Source organism: Cyrtonyx montezumae, unplaced genomic scaffold, assembly GCF_038088225.1.
Source record: "Cyrtonyx montezumae isolate F1298 unplaced genomic scaffold, pur_monq_1.0 scaffold_19, whole genome shotgun sequence".
NCBI lineage: Eukaryota > Metazoa > Chordata > Aves > Galliformes > Odontophoridae > Cyrtonyx > Cyrtonyx montezumae.
In genome coordinates, this window is record NW_027071925.1 from 7251140 (window position 1) to 7265626 (window position 14487).

General features: G+C 41.2%; 2 protein-coding genes across 3 annotated transcripts; one reads left to right on the forward strand and one right to left on the reverse strand.

Annotated features, from left to right (window-relative positions):
* The first annotated feature begins 998 nt into the window (after positions 1 to 998).
* Positions 999 to 9179, forward strand: POLG2 (DNA polymerase gamma 2, accessory subunit). 2 transcript variants are annotated; one of them, XM_065735447.1, is made up of 10 exons: positions 999 to 1505; positions 1868 to 1994; positions 2121 to 2226; positions 2643 to 2816; positions 3149 to 3289; positions 3646 to 3726; positions 4312 to 4412; positions 5106 to 5222; positions 7825 to 8003; positions 9105 to 9179. In XM_065735447.1, exons 1-9 carry the CDS (start codon positions 1007 to 1009, stop codon positions 7844 to 7846), a joined length of 1368 nt encoding a protein of 455 aa, XP_065591519.1. In that variant the 5' UTR covers positions 999 to 1006; the 3' UTR covers positions 7847 to 8003; positions 9105 to 9179. The 2 variants fall into 2 exon arrangements, with proteins under 2 accessions (XP_065591519.1, XP_065591518.1); XM_065735446.1 differs by lacking the exons at positions 7825 to 8003; positions 9105 to 9179 and having other exon boundaries at positions 5106 to 5300.
* Positions 5114 to 10279, reverse strand: MILR1 (mast cell immunoglobulin like receptor 1). Its single transcript, XM_065735448.1, has 9 exons — positions 10174 to 10279; positions 10039 to 10083; positions 8919 to 9206; positions 8241 to 8525; positions 7587 to 7700; positions 7100 to 7189; positions 6392 to 6454; positions 6034 to 6090; positions 5114 to 5175 (listed from the first exon to the last, which is right to left on the reverse strand). The coding sequence occupies exons 1-9, from the start codon at positions 10205 to 10207 to the stop codon at positions 5150 to 5152; spliced, it is 1002 nt and encodes a 333-aa protein (XP_065591520.1). The 5' UTR covers positions 10208 to 10279; the 3' UTR covers positions 5114 to 5149.
* Between the last annotated feature and the right edge of the window lie 4208 nt (positions 10280 to 14487).

Genomic DNA, 14487 nt, shown 5'->3' on the forward strand with positions numbered 1-14487 from the left:
GCAGCTTAAATTTCAACTGAATACTCATCTTTACTTCCCCTTTTAACAACAGCTTTAAAATGTAAAAAAAACTTTTATTATGCTTAAGGTTGAATCTGCTTTTAAGAATTGGGGTAAGACTCTGGCCAGGTTGCCTTGAACCTGGGTCACTCTTCAGTTCCATTTTCCCGGGCTTGCTGTGCTCTCGGTGATTTCTTTCCCCCCAAGGTTCAACTTGCACTATTCTTAATTACAGTGTAGTCCCTTATTTTTTTAATGTTTGTTAGAATTTCACAGGAAAAAAAATCCATTACTGAAGAGTACTCTTAACTGTGTTGCAAAAAAGGAAAAACATTTTTTTCCACTGCTGTTTTGAGGGAAATCGCACCAACCATCCGTTACAACGAAGCCCGCCTGCGCTGTAGCTGCTGCGGGACGCACCGAGTGCTGATGTTTGTGTAGTCCCCCTCAGTTCCTGACCGGTTTGAGCTGGTGTGGGTTACTGGAGCTGCTTTTGAGTGCTTTTCCCCATGAAAGGCCTACACCGTCACCGTGTGCCCGTGAAACCGCCGTAATTCAGCGCCAGAAAGGAGCTGGTGGCACCGCACCGACACCACCCCGTCCCCGCCCTCCGTACGGAGCCATGATGGAGCGCGCGTGGAATTTTCCACTGCCGCAGCTCGCGCCGCTTCCCCGCCCCGAGAGCGGAACGCGGCATTTCCTCTCTGCAGCGTTAACCCCATCGGGAACGCAGTGATTGCTGCACAGCCGCTCTGCGTTAAGCGTTGGGTTGGTTTTTTCCTAAGCATCCCCCCCGTGCGGCCCTCAGGAGCTTTACAGCCACGACCGCGCCGCTCCCAGCCCGGGCGCCGCCCCGAGGGGGCGACCAGCGCGCATGCGTGTCCGCCATGCTCCCTCAGCCTCGTGCGGGGCCGCGCGCCAGCCCCGCTTCCGGTGCGCGCGGCAATTTGGCGCGTGCGCGGTGCTCGCGGCGCCCCCTCCTCAGGCGTGAGGGCGGTGAGGGAAGATGGCGCTGGGCTGCCGCCAAGGGGGCCGGTGGTGCAGCCCGGCTCGCCTCAGGCGGCGCCCGCTCGCCTTCCGAGGGCCGCAGGCTGGGCTACCGGCACGGCCCTACACGGCCGGCGACGAGGCGGCGAGCGGGCAGGAGGAGCTGCTGCTGGAGGTGTGCCGAAGGCGGCATTTCTTGCGGGGCGGCGCGGAGCCGCGGGCCCGGAGCCGCTGCCCGCCGCGCTTCGGGCCGCTGGGCGTGGCGCTGCGGGGCAACGTGGCGGCGCAGTGGTGGGACGCGGTGCTGGCTCGCAGGGAACAGGTGTTGGCGGTGGATTCCCCGCTGCACGGTCCCCCCCCCGCCGGCGCCCCGCACGCTCAGGGCGCTTTGCGGCTGCTGCGCTCGGAAACGCTGAGCGAAGTTCTCCAGAGCGGGGGCTGCAGCCGGGAGCACGGCGCTGCGGCTCTGCGAGAGCTGCTAAGCACCGCGGGAGTGCTCCGCGAGAGCCTGCTGCCCGGTACGTGCTTCGTCAGAGCCACGTCAGCGCGGGGGCAGCGCGGGCACCGGCCGTGCTGGGAAGCTCTCATCTGCTGCGGCCTTCTCGAGAAGCTGAGCAGCAGAGCGTCAAAGCGTGCCCTGGACGCTGAGCTTTGCGCTTAGGGGATAGGCCCGCTGAAATCGCGGCGCCAGGGGGAGCAGGCTGCGAGCTGCTGAGCCCGTGTCCGCAGAACTTGAAAGTGGCACGGTGAGCAGTATGCAGCAATGGGTTCTTAGATCATCGTTACTGCCTTCGTTTCCCCTTGTGGATAAACGTACTGTGTTCGTTTCCACCACAGTTAAAACACCTTGTGGCTGCTGCAATTACTTGTCTTTTGGCAGGTGCTTTGGCACAATATGTTAGCTGCTTGGAACTGGTCAACAAGAGGCTGCCCTGTGGCCTCGCTGAAGTTGGAGTATGTTTTCACTCTGTTCCAGGAAGTGAGCAACACAACAAAGAACTTAGAAGGTAGAATAGTTATACCTAAAAAAAGTTTGCATAGTTGTTTCAATTTGGATTATTCTTGAAAACTTTCTTACTTCTTCCCTGTTGTTTTTGAAGGTGTTAACTTGCTGACCTTGCTATTGTTTAAAGAATAGGCGAAAGGACTACATCGTTACTTACGTGGTTTAGCTCTCCCAGAACTGCAGGACAGTGGCTCGATTATTGGTTACGACAGAGACTGCAATGGTGGAGAAAGGTAACAGTGGTGTACAGATAGCCTGCTCCTTTGTTTTTCCAAAGAGAGGGGAAATAAGCACCCTGATTTATTTTTGGATATGTTGCCAGTTCTCGTCATTGAAATACATACATTTCTTCCAAGAAACTGAAAAACTACTTGAGATCATGACAAACGCATTGAGTGGTTTGTGACACACTTGCAGAAAGGCAGAGGTTTAGAGATGGAAGTATTGTGAAACAATTGAACTGATTTGGGTTTCAGTTTATAAAAAGCACAGATGAAATTGCTGTGAACCATAAGCTTCTGTTGATATTGCAGATTTGTTTTCTGTACTAGAGTACAAGATGCGTATGTACTATATCGTACTATAGTGCATATAGTACAATATGCAGTATGCACTATAGTAGAACACTTCTTATCTCCTTAATTTTCAGTTTGCTGTAGGCCCATCCAACTTCAGCAGCAGTGACTTTCAGGATGAAGAAGGAAGGCGGGGGTTTCATTTGCATTATGACTTTCCTTGGGGGACAGAAACAATAGAAACGTTGAAAAACCTTGGTGACACTGAACTGTTACAGATGTATCCAGGGGATAGATCAGTATTACTGGTAAGCACTACCTCTGTATATTGAGGATCTTTTATGATAAAGTTGAGAGAAACGTTTTATTTGCTGATCCAACTGTTTATTGTGTGACTATTTTTTTTTCTTCTATGGTAAAATCAGTATAATTGATGTGTTGCTATCAGACCTTTGTTGGTGGATCTTTAAGGAGATGGTGATACTACGTTGTTTAGCCATAGAGTAGAAGGGTGTTTGAGCTCAGTGCCTCCTTGTGCATTGAAAGTAAATAAAAGCCCTTTGGGGCAGTTTTTCAGGTATCCATCCCATCACGGTTGGTTGGTGGATCTTTTAATTTTGTTTTTCTTTCCCCTCATCAGGGCCGGGATGGAAGGAAGAGTGTTCTTCCTCATGTTCTGTCTGTGAGTGGAGATCTGGACCGAGGAGCATTGGCATATCTCTTTGATTCTCTGCAGCTAGCTGAGAATCCACTGACAAAAAAGAAAAATTCGCAGAGAACGGTAACTAGTGAAAGGAGAATGGATGGTGGAGGGAAGGGATGTGTTTGAGGACTGGGCCTGAATGACAGAAATCACACCCTAGGTCAGAAGAGGTCAGTGTGTCTGTGGGACTTGGCCAGAACCTACATCGTGCTAGCCTAGCTGCCATGCATACTGAGCATCTGAAAGGCAGCTTGCTTTTTTCTAGTTCAGGGTTTTGTGCTGCAAGAGCATCTCTGTGTCTTTAGAACCTTTGCTAACAAAGCTGCTTCGTTTCAGTGAAAGATTTCAAACGAATGTTACAACATTGTGTACTTCTGTGTAGGTGTTCATCCTGAGCATACGTAGTAATCTCTCGCTTTTTATGAAATCATTAGGTACTTAAACTTCATCCTTGTTTAACACCTATCAAAGTGGCTTTGGATGTTGGGAAAGGTCCGACAACAGAGCTGCGGCAGGTATGTTGTGAGAGCACATTTCAATACAGTGCTAACTTCTTGTTAACTCTCAGCTTTGAGTCAGGCACTGTTTCTGTTGGTGAAAGTCGTGCTGCTGTTTCAATTCTGAGATTCATGTTTGCACATATTTCATAATGCTTCCTCCACACTGAGCTTGTGAGTCACAGCTGAAGGAGTACAGGCCATGGGGAAGCAGACTGCTTTAGCACACCACTTTTAGTACTGGTAATAAGTTTGAATTTGTTTCATGAGGAAAACAAATAACACAATCCCTCTCAGATTCTTAATCTTTCATAGTTATCCTAACACGTGGATTGCATCTTTGGATTTTAAGGTTTTTGGGCTTTTTTACTTAGGTCAGTCATTAAACCAGTCACCGCAGAATGGAGGAAACTTAGGCTGATGTATTTTTTAAATAAAAGTTGAGATGTAATTGCCAAACTTCTTTCCACTGTGAGATCATTTCAGCTGGTAAATTAACACTATTTGGGAATGCTAATATTGCAAGTAAAAGAGTTCGATCAGTTTCTAGAATTTCAAACTCTTAAAATGGTTCTTATCACTTTTTTTCTTGAATAAACACAGGTTTGTCAAGGATTGTTCAATGAACTGTCAGAAAACAGAATTTCCGTGTGGCCAGGTTATCTTGAAACTACACAGGTATCTCTGGAGCAGCTTTACACAAAGTAAGGAGAAACATTAGTAAGTTAAACTACAAAGTGAAGGGTGATTTTCTTAGAACTAGGAAAAATGTGCTTTTTTTCAGTAACAAGTTATTAACTACGGAAGCACATGAATAGAGGCAACTATTCTGAACTAAAAACTCACGTGTTGATTTTTATTAGAAGGAGCAATGCCTGTTCATTTTAGGAATTGAATGAAACTGTGAAGTTCTTCAAGTCTAAATGATATATGTGGTGGAATTACTTGTGCAAATGAAAACCAGTATTCCAGATGGGTGCTTCAGATTTGATCAGTGGATCAGGAGTACGTTCTGAGCGTGTCACTGCTCGTACCTATTGATCTTGGGGATACTGATAATCTTTTTCCATAGAGAAAATACATATGAAAAATAGTTGAAAATAGAAAAAAAAAAGTTGAAATAGAAAAATAGGTTCGTGTGCAGTTGTCTTCAAAGTCTGACTATTAAATAACAAAATAATCACTTCTATAAAAATACTCGTAATAGGTCATTAAATAGCAGTTAACGTACTGAAGTAATGTAATAATTTAAAGGAAGGTATTGAGGAAAGCAAGGAATGTTCATAAGAATATGAGCATCTTGACACTGTACAGGTGATCTGTACAGGTTATGATACGTAACTTATCTGAAGTTTCATATGTCAAAAGCAGTAATAGATACGATCTTATCTTTGCAGATATGATGAGATGAGTGTTCTCTTCATGGTCTTGATAAGTGATGCTACTCTGGAGAATGGAGTGGTCCAGCTGAGAAGCAGAGACACTACTATGAAGGAAATGATGCACATTTCTAGGTTGAAAGACTTTTTAACTAAGTATATAGCATCAGCTAAAAATGTATAAACTTAAATATATCTAATAAAAGTATTTTTTGTAAGCGTCTGTGCCTGAAATGATTTCAAGGGTCACAGATATAGCTATTTTTAAAGAGTTCTGCTAAAAGTTAATGTGTGTTTTCTATCATATCTAGGTCTTCCAGGTTACCTTGCAAAGACAAGGCAAACAGGCTTGTCCCTCTTCAGCAGGGCTGACCAGATTGTTCTTCTCATCTTCGATTTTACTCTCTCTCTTTGGTTTTACTTTACTCTGAGAACTGAGAAACTGCTATGGTTACCACTGGGTAACAGCAGATAGAGAAGTGAGATATGGATCTTCTAGCATGTGCCTTGGAGGACAAAAAAGCTGAAATAACTTTTTGTAATGACTGAAGACTTTCTATTAATTTATGCTCATATACAATCCAGTTTTTATTTCAGGAACAATTGTTAAATGCACAGGAGATTCACTCTTATTCTGACAGTGGCTCCACTGGGCTTTTGGCCATTAAAAAATAAAAAAGGAGAGGAATCTGTTGTTTATTTAACAGGATTACTATTTGTTTCTTTGTAATCCCAGTGTACCTCCTGGGCATTTTGTTTTGTAACTGTAGTGTTACTGAAGGATTTTTCTTAGTAGTAGATGAGTAACTGTGCAGTCTGTTATGTAGGCCAGGCAACCAGCATCTGAACATCATCTCTGAGCAGATGTGGTGGTACTTACAAATACAAGAGAACTGAAAGATTCTTTTAAAATATGTAATTAAGTTAATCACGCAGGACACGTTACCTTGTGCTCCATCTCTGAGGAGGACCTTTGAATAGACTGTAGCACATGCTCTGTTCTCTGTTAAAAGAGTAAAATAATTCATGTATTTTTTTTTAGTGAAGATATGCAACAGAAGAATTAATACACCGTCAGCAGTTTGGTTGCTTGTAACCTGCATGGTTCCAACATTAAGCTGTTGAATCTTTCTCCCTCTGGCTTAGATAAAGTTATATTAACTTTCTATTATAAATTAGCAGTTTTAGTATGTAATTGCTACTCTTCACCTCTGCCCTCTGCCAATCCATCCTTAGTCCTCCCCCCTACCCCAAACACATTTGTGCACTTTGGATATTCCCCTGCTATAAAATAAGGTTTTCACCTTGTTCATCTCCCCTTCCAATAACAGAAAAGTTGACATATTCTTCTTCTGGTTGAACAGGCTCTGAATTAGAGATGAACAGTGGTTAACTCAGTTACATGTGACTGATAAGTTGTTTTTTTTCATTTTACTTATTTTTAAATTGTGGAAAAAAAAGCTGTGAAATGTATCATGCTTTTTGTAGCACCCACAGGCCTTCCCAGAGCTGACTTGGAATCCTTACAAACCTCAGAAACATGGAGTAAAGACCTATGCATGCTGAATAACTTTGAACAGAGTGCAGGAGCTGTCTGTTTTGTTTTGCTGCAAGTCACTTGTAGCCCATTTTGGGCTCTTAATAAATGAGCACTGCACTCTGGTTCTCTTATTCTCCTCTAATTTTCTTTTCCTCTGTTCCTATCCCCACTGTAGTTGCCAAATGCAGTTCTCCATTACATTTCTGTTTATGGTGGATTTTGGTATGGAATTTCAGTGCATTTAACCAGTTGTGGTTTTGTCTGCATGGCAGACAGTGCTGGATGCTGAGTTGCTTCTGCCATGGCATGGTCAGCAGGAGTGCTGTTAGCTCACTTAGCAGGTGTTCCCTTTTGCTGTTTCTGCACTGTGCTAAGGAGTTGGCCTCTCCAGCTGTGCATGGTACAGTAGCATTCTTAAACAAAACTCCTGCATCTAAGTTTCATGGTTATGTGGAGAATGACATGCACTTGCCAATCTCTGCATATGTGACGTAGTCTTCTGACTCTTCTACTTTCTCTGTTGAAGTATGGCCAATTGAGGACTTGGTAGATGTAAATTTTTCTGCAAAAACAAAACAACAAAAACGACTCGTGCATATGTCAGTTTCTCTTAGAGGTGAATTAATAGCTCTGTATTATTTTTTAATATTTAGTATTGATCATGAAAACAGCATCTTTACTTTAATAGAGGCATATTTAATAGGATTTCTTTACTAGAAACAAGAACACCCATTTCCTTACAATATTTGTCTGATTTCAGCTATTTGCTTCCCTTGTTTTGGCAGAAATGAAGGTAGAAGTCACACCAAATGTCCTTATGCTTAGGTGGTTAAAAGGAGAGTTAACATCCTAAAATACCAGGCCTTGTAACTCTACTTGTAATGTGCTTGCACACTAGAATGTACTGAAGACATAAACCAGCACCACCAGAAAACAAAACAGACATTCAAACAACTCACTTGCTTTATATGAAGGAATTATGAAAAATGGAATTGCCAGAGCAAACCCTATGGCTAACAGTAGTAAGATCAGTCCAAGAGAAATGATCAGGGGTTGAGAACTGCTGCTCTCCTCTGCAAAAAAAAGAAAAGAAAAGAAAGAAAAGAAAAAGAAACAAAAAGTGATTAAGTAAAGAAATGTTATTTTGTATTTTAGTATTTTCTGCCAACTAAAATGACAACTTTGCATTTCTTTCAGCTTTTGGTTGAGCTGTGGTTAGCGGAACAACTCAGAGTGCAAACTGCATGCAACCACCACAGCTGAAGGAAGGGAGGATGCTGCTGTCCATGGCAACCTCTTTCATAGCAATCAGAGAGAGAAGGGAAACTACAATCTCTCCAAGGCAGAGCAAAGTGGACCAGGGGTCTCTTCTAAATGTGAGTCTTTCACACTCATCCTCATTGAGAGTCACTTCAACTACTATTGCTATCTCAGCTGCATGTTATTGTCTTTTCACAGTAATTCTATAATAACTCAGTTTTAAAAATTAAAATAATTCTACTTTGGGCCTTACATTACAGGAATAAAAGTTTCTGGCTAAAATACTTGTATTCATACTATATTCTGTCCTTGCTTGCTTACTGGCAGTAGTACACTGTTCTATACATGCATACCTGTTAATGTGAAGTTGAAACTGTTGCTGTATTTTGGTTTATTGTGAATGTGATTGTCAGCTTTGCATTTATACATTCCAAAGTCACTGGAGGATTTGATAAGTACTGAAATCACTGCTGCTTCCCTTTTCTGCATCCTCACTGGAGGTTGGATGCTCTGTCCATCTTTGAAGAATGTGTATGTGATAGGAAGAGAGCCTTCCTCTGAGAGACATGACAAGGTCACGTTTTGGCCATTCTTTGCATGAGAATCGGGTGAGCTCAGCATTGGTTTGGAAACTGGCTCTGTTAAAAAACAAACAACAAAAAGAGCCTGAAAAGGCTACAGCACTGATTACAGGACAAAGTCTGGAGCAAGACTGCATTAAGCAGCAACATTAGAGAAAGAGATGGCTATAAAGAATGAAGTATTCAGTGAGATATACCTGAACAGCACTGCTGGCCCCTGAGGAAACTGTAGCAGTTCACAATAGTTAAGTTCAGCTCCATCATCAAGCAGTGATATTTTTCACTAGGTCAGGTTTGCCAAAGCCCTATCCAACCTGTCTTTTAACATTTCCAATTATGGGGCATTCTCTGGGCAACGTGTTCCAATGTCTTACTGCCTTTACTGTGAAAAATTTCTTCTTTGTATCCAGTAAAATAAAATGTGCTGATAATTAATACATCAAGACATACCTTTAAGAGTGAAGTTGAGACTTCTGCTGTATTTTTCAACATTGCAGATTTCATTCTCAGCTTTGCACTTGTATTCACCCACATCACTGGCAGAATTGATAGTTAAGTTAAACAAAGCTGCAGTCAAGTCTGTTCTATTTAAAGCAGATACCTTCTGTCTGTGTTTGAATAGTGTGTATCTGACAGGAGGAGATCCAGAATCTGAGTGACAGGAGAGGCTTACGTTCTGGCTCATCACTACTTCCAAAGTGCCTTGAAGAGGTGTGAGCACGGGGTTGGAAAGAATCTCTGGAAAGGAGAAACTTGTGAGTGAGTTCAACTGTCATCCAAGAATCTCCCAGGTTTGTCCCAAAGCATGCTGACATCTAGGCTATACTTAATTCTGTGGAAATAGATGTTTATTTTTTTCCTATATTTTCTATTTCCAATAGCAGGCACCACACCTTCACATTTTTCATTATCAGTGTGGAGCTTCAAACACTCGATGGAAAATGTATGCCTTCATATACAAGAGAGCACATGCACACAAAGCCAGTGGATGTTTCAAGATGAACTGAACAAAAATATTTGAACTACAGCAACGATGAAAATAATTGAACAATAAAAGAGAAATATTACGGGGTGCTAATTGTGAGAGAAAGTAACTTTATAAGCAAGTAAAGAGGTAGCATGTGCACCTAAAATTGAGAACAGTGTCTTGTCTGTGACCGTGTGTAAACCTGCAGAGTTGATCTCACACAAGAAAATTGAACTTGTCTTTTCTGATTTTTAAATAGAAGCAATTGGAGCATGGATTTTGTATCAAATTATTTTGCTTTTATGAGATAACACTAATAGACATCTAAGAAAGACTTGCCTTGTCTTTTCATGTAAGTCTGTAATAAATCAGCCTAAGTTAAAAAAAAAACAAACACACATATATCTTCAAGCAAGTTTGATTGTACACAGAAGTGCACTTTACTAAAGATGAAGTTAGCTTTGTATAGAAGCTTGTAAAATATCTCAGTGAAGGCAGGGGCAAAAGTTTTAGTCTTACATGAAGGCTCTTGACACTTTAAATACCTTCCCTGTTTTCATCAATTTCAGCCCATATCCCAAAACTGAAAAAAAAAGAGCCTACCTCTGCAGTCTGCAGTTGCATTCCAAATCTGCTGAGAGATTTGAGCTAGAAGAAGAGAAGAGAGCTTTAAGACAGGAAATGGTGGTTCTTATTTAGAAATATTTGTAATATGTGCAGGGAGTATCCTTGGCTTACAGTAAGAAAACAGCAGGAGTGTGAATAAAACCATTATTTTTTTTCCCAAATGAAGCTGGTACAAGGTAGCTGTTGAAGTTACACTGAAGAGATCTTTGAGGAGTGGTTCTAGCAGTTGAGGAAGTCCTAAATAAGGAAACAGTGCTGATCTTTAATGCTGATATTTGCATAAAGATTTATGCTCAGCCTATGGTGGTCATCTTAGAGTAGTGCGCAGAGGAAAAAGAAAAAGAGAGAGGAAGAGCAGTTTGGGACATGACTAGATGTTTATGTAGTGTTTTCTCAGTTGTAGCTAACATAATCAACGTTTTCATGTTTGAGAGCTGTGTAATAGAGCTGTGCTTCCATGTAGTATACAAGAATATATTATTATAAATTCTTTTAGTATTGTTCTTACAAAGGAATGAGATCACCAGTTCGTATCTCACAGTCACACATTTGCGAGGGGGAACGCAAGAGATCCTCTGGTAGCATATGACTGAGACTAAAGGAGGATGTGGTTTCTATTTTTTATCAACACTCCCAATATTAAAAAAAAAAAAAAGACAAAAAAGATAGTGCTTAATTAATGGGACTTTTAAAATGATAAGAACTATTCCTGGAGAGCTAGCCTATTAGGGAAATATTTTGGCCAAACGTCAAATATTAAGCTATGAGGAAGTAAGATCTCACACTGAAAGCTACAGATCTCATCACTAACACTGCACAACAAATTGATGACTAATTTGATTATTTAATCACTAATACAAAGCTATTTATTTAAATTTTCAGGAAATAAGCGTTCATGATTTGTCATCCTGTGTCTCAATGCATAGTAAATCTTTAGCTAATGGTCCATGACATAAACTAGTGTCTTGTTTTGGTCAGTTCTATTAGTAAATGTGAAAAAGCTATTGCTTTTACCCCTCCACGAACCTGTTCTTCGGTTCTTCTGTCCTCGGTGTTCTTTTTGTCCTGAGGCCCAATGGTCAAAACTGGACAGTAGGAAGTGTTGGTCACAGATTCATTGGCAGCTCATAATTGTTCAAGTTTCCAGGTCGGACCTTACATTTGGCAGAGCCATGTCTTGGTTGCTCTGCTATTCCCTGTGTTCCTAATGTATACAACAGTGTATACATTACATAATGTTGTCCGTGTATATGTACAGGCAGTGCCTTTAGAAGAACTCCAGCCCCCACCCATTTGAAAAAGGAACTAGAAATGCAATGAATGTCTTAAAGTGGTATTGTACATCTTATTTCTCATAGGTTCTCCTGTCTCTGGAGGCAACAAGGCTGGCACGCTGCAACACTGAAAAATTTCCTCACGACTTCCTTCTTTTTTTTTTTAATATTTAATTTCTTTTAAGTCCATCTTCATCCCTGCCTGCATTTCTTATGTGGAAACGATGACAATTAACCACAAGACAAATATTTATTTTGCAGCTGGCAGGAAGCATGTGTAGAAATGCAGATGTCGAGAGAGGAACTGGGAGCATTTGTGCATTTTCCTGTTGCAGCAAGCTGCTCTTTGTCCCAGAACAGCAGCACAGCCCTTCAGGCACTCACAGGCGGGTGGTGGAGGAGGAGAGGTGTGCAGGACGCAGTGCCTTGCCATGCACTTCTCTGTGGAGGAGTGGTGTGTGTGTGTGTGTGTATGAGGCTGTGGGCAGCTCGCACAGCTCCCGGTGCTTGGGACGTGTTTCCCAAAGTTGAATCTGGAATCTATCCCATAGTTCAGTACATCTGTGCTCTCACAAGTTTTGTTTTGTTTTCCCTTAAAATTTGGGTGTAGGAGTTGAAATGGGAGTGTACGTATTTCTTTTGACCTATGCCAATCATTGCAATTATACATGTAGAATGATGGGAAAGAACTTCCATTTAAGTGGCCAATCCCTGCACATGCCTGTTTCATCTCCTCAAATACACATTTCCTTTTCAGCTCCTGTTATCATTTTGCAGGGTGCTAATGCAGTCACTTCTTACATAAGAAGATTTTTGAATCACAGTGATAGGATACGGTAGATGGGCCGCACTGATGAGGTTTGTGTAACAGCCAGACCACGATTGTTAGGATCATGCTAGGGACAGTAATGATGTATAGGTTAGAAAAGGAGACTTCAGATGAAGTTCTAAATGGAAATTATTAAATTACATTGATAATAAAGAGACTTCCAGTAAAAAAAAACCCCACGTGACTACGCAGTCCTGTAAGGCAGAGAACAGCGGGCTGTTTTAGTATTTTGGTAAAGCATAATTCAGCAGGCTGTCCACTCCCCAGAATTACTCTTGGAATAATGCTTTTAGTTTCTGATGTTTAAAATGATGATAACAATGATGAGCATTCAGCTGATGTGAAGTGTATGGCATTATTATGGCTGCTTTGTGCAAAGCTTCAAGGCAGAACTAGAACACGTGCTGGAAGTGTCCTGGCACTAAGAGGATGAGCTTCGTTAAATCCTGCAGTAGTGTTTTAAGACCAGAAGTTACTTTCTGCTGATTATTTGGGCTGTTTGATATGTGATTATGAGATTGTTTTTCTACAGGACATGGTACATGGCAGTGTGTGCTACATGAAATGCAGTCAAGACTTTGGATTGCTAGCTTTCTTCACAATATGACACCAGCTTGGTTAGGATGGATCCAAATAGTAATAATAGGCTACTGCTGTACTCAAAAGAAACATTGCAGTGTGAAAGATTCAGCAGTATTCCCTTACTATCAACTTTCTGGTTCCTGCAGTTACTTCAGAGTGAAACAATGGTTTAATTGCAGAAAAAGGGAGGAAAAATGTACTTTGATGGTTTATGAGCCTCATCCAGTAGATGGCACTGTTATGAAATGTAATGGTCTGAGAAGCACAGATTTGCAGCTACACAATTTTTTAAATCATATAAAGAATTTCTAGATTTCTGAAAATAAGTCACTTTCTTTATCATTTTTTTTTGTAATATTCACATCAGTGATATTTTAAATTATTTATTCTTCTCTGGGGAGATGTAAGGAGACTTTTTAATTAAAGACAAATGATACAAGTGTCTCACTCTCAAGAGAAGACAATATACCCTAAAAATATATGTAGAACAAATCCAATTGGTTCCCATTTCCCCAGGGAGCTGACTAAACGTGTGAAAACAATGACATTTGTTACAGTTCTGTTAATTCTGAGCATGTTGAAACAGGAAGTATTAATAAAGCAAAGTAATTCACAGCTGTAAAGAACCAAGGTGTCAGGAATGGCAATTAGAAATCAGGGCTACTTTTAATATTATTGATTTGATTAAAGAAAGTTTGTGTTGACATCAGTAATGGTTGACTTGGACCTCTGACATTTGGAGATGCACTTCTGTAGCAATTAACTGCTTTTGAAGTAGAGTCAGTGGGCTGAAATTATGTGGAACAAGCTTTGATGGCCCCACAATGTGAGGGGGCAGAATGTGAAAGTCTTATTCAGCATTTCATCATTTCTTTGTTGGCAGTGTATTTCAATCTGCCTGGAGAAAGCAGGACCAATACTATTGCTAGTTATCCAGCTTACATCTTGGTCATTAATTGCTATGAGTACCGTGCCACTCTGCAGTCCTCCCTCCTTGCAAAATAGCCTTGTAATAGCAGTGTATTGGCCAATGAATAACTGAAAGGTGCTGAATACTGAATTCCTTTAAAGTTATGAAATATCTATGAATTGGAAAAATCAAATTGGAACTTAAATCTTCTATTTCTGCAGTGTCGGATTATTTAAGACTAAAAGCAGTTTATAGTAGCAAAGTAAGGAAGGTAGAAGAACAGGGATGAGGACAGGACGGTATCTCTGTGCTCTTCTTGCTGCCCTCGTTCCACCTGGTTCTCTCACCCCTTCACCATCTGAATGTCAAGAAATGTGCCATGGTCACGACTGTTTGGATAATTATTAAAAATTAGTTTTCTTCACAAATAATCTTACAGGGCACAAATCTGCCTACTGATGTACTTCTCTTTAGGCTTCTTACTTTCCTCTGTAGTCAGAAAAACACTCTTCCATTTTGTTAAAGGAATTCGAGTAATTCAGGTGTTCTGACTTTTACATCAGTTCCTCACTGTATCTCAGGCAGACACTGAAACCACAGAAATTGAGAGCAAAATGCTGGAGTAGAATATTTTCCTGAGGTCGTATGTATTCAATTTCTGCTTTATTATTTATTTATTTATTTATTCTTCATGCCAGTGCTGCTTCATATCTCTGCAGGGAAATGAAAGTTCAACCTGTTCTTCTGGGGTTAAACGTTTGTAACTGTGTGTTTTGCACTGTCCTAACTACACAAAGTAAAAACTTGAGCACATCTGTGTTTTTGGTATG

What these genes read in the sequence shown, in the direction of transcription:
- POLG2 (XM_065735446.1), top strand. Translation starts at nt 1,007, where the DNA reads ATGGCGCTGGGCTGCCGCCAAGGGGGCCGGTGGTGCAGCCCGGCTCGC. An exon ending in CCGCGAGAGCCTGCTGCCCG is followed by an intron (nt 1,506 to 1,867) that starts GTACGTGCTTCG and finishes GTCTTTTGGCAG; the next exon opens with GTGCTTTGGCACAATATGTT. An exon ending in AGAAAAATTCGCAGAGAACG is followed by an intron (nt 3,290 to 3,645) that starts GTAACTAGTGAA and finishes TGAAATCATTAG; the next exon opens with GTACTTAAACTTCATCCTTG.
- MILR1 (XM_065735448.1), bottom strand. Translation starts at nt 10,207, where the DNA reads ATGGTTTTATTCACACTCCTGCTGTTTTCTTACT. An exon ending in AATTCCTTCATATAAAGCAA is followed by an intron (nt 7,190 to 7,586) that starts GTGAGTTGTTTG and finishes TTGTTTTTGCAG; the next exon opens with AAAAATTTACATCTACCAAG. An exon ending in CGTCACATATGCAGAGATTG is followed by an intron (nt 6,455 to 7,099) that starts GCAAGTGCATGT and finishes TCTCTAATTCAG; the next exon opens with AGCCTGTTCAACCAGAAGAA.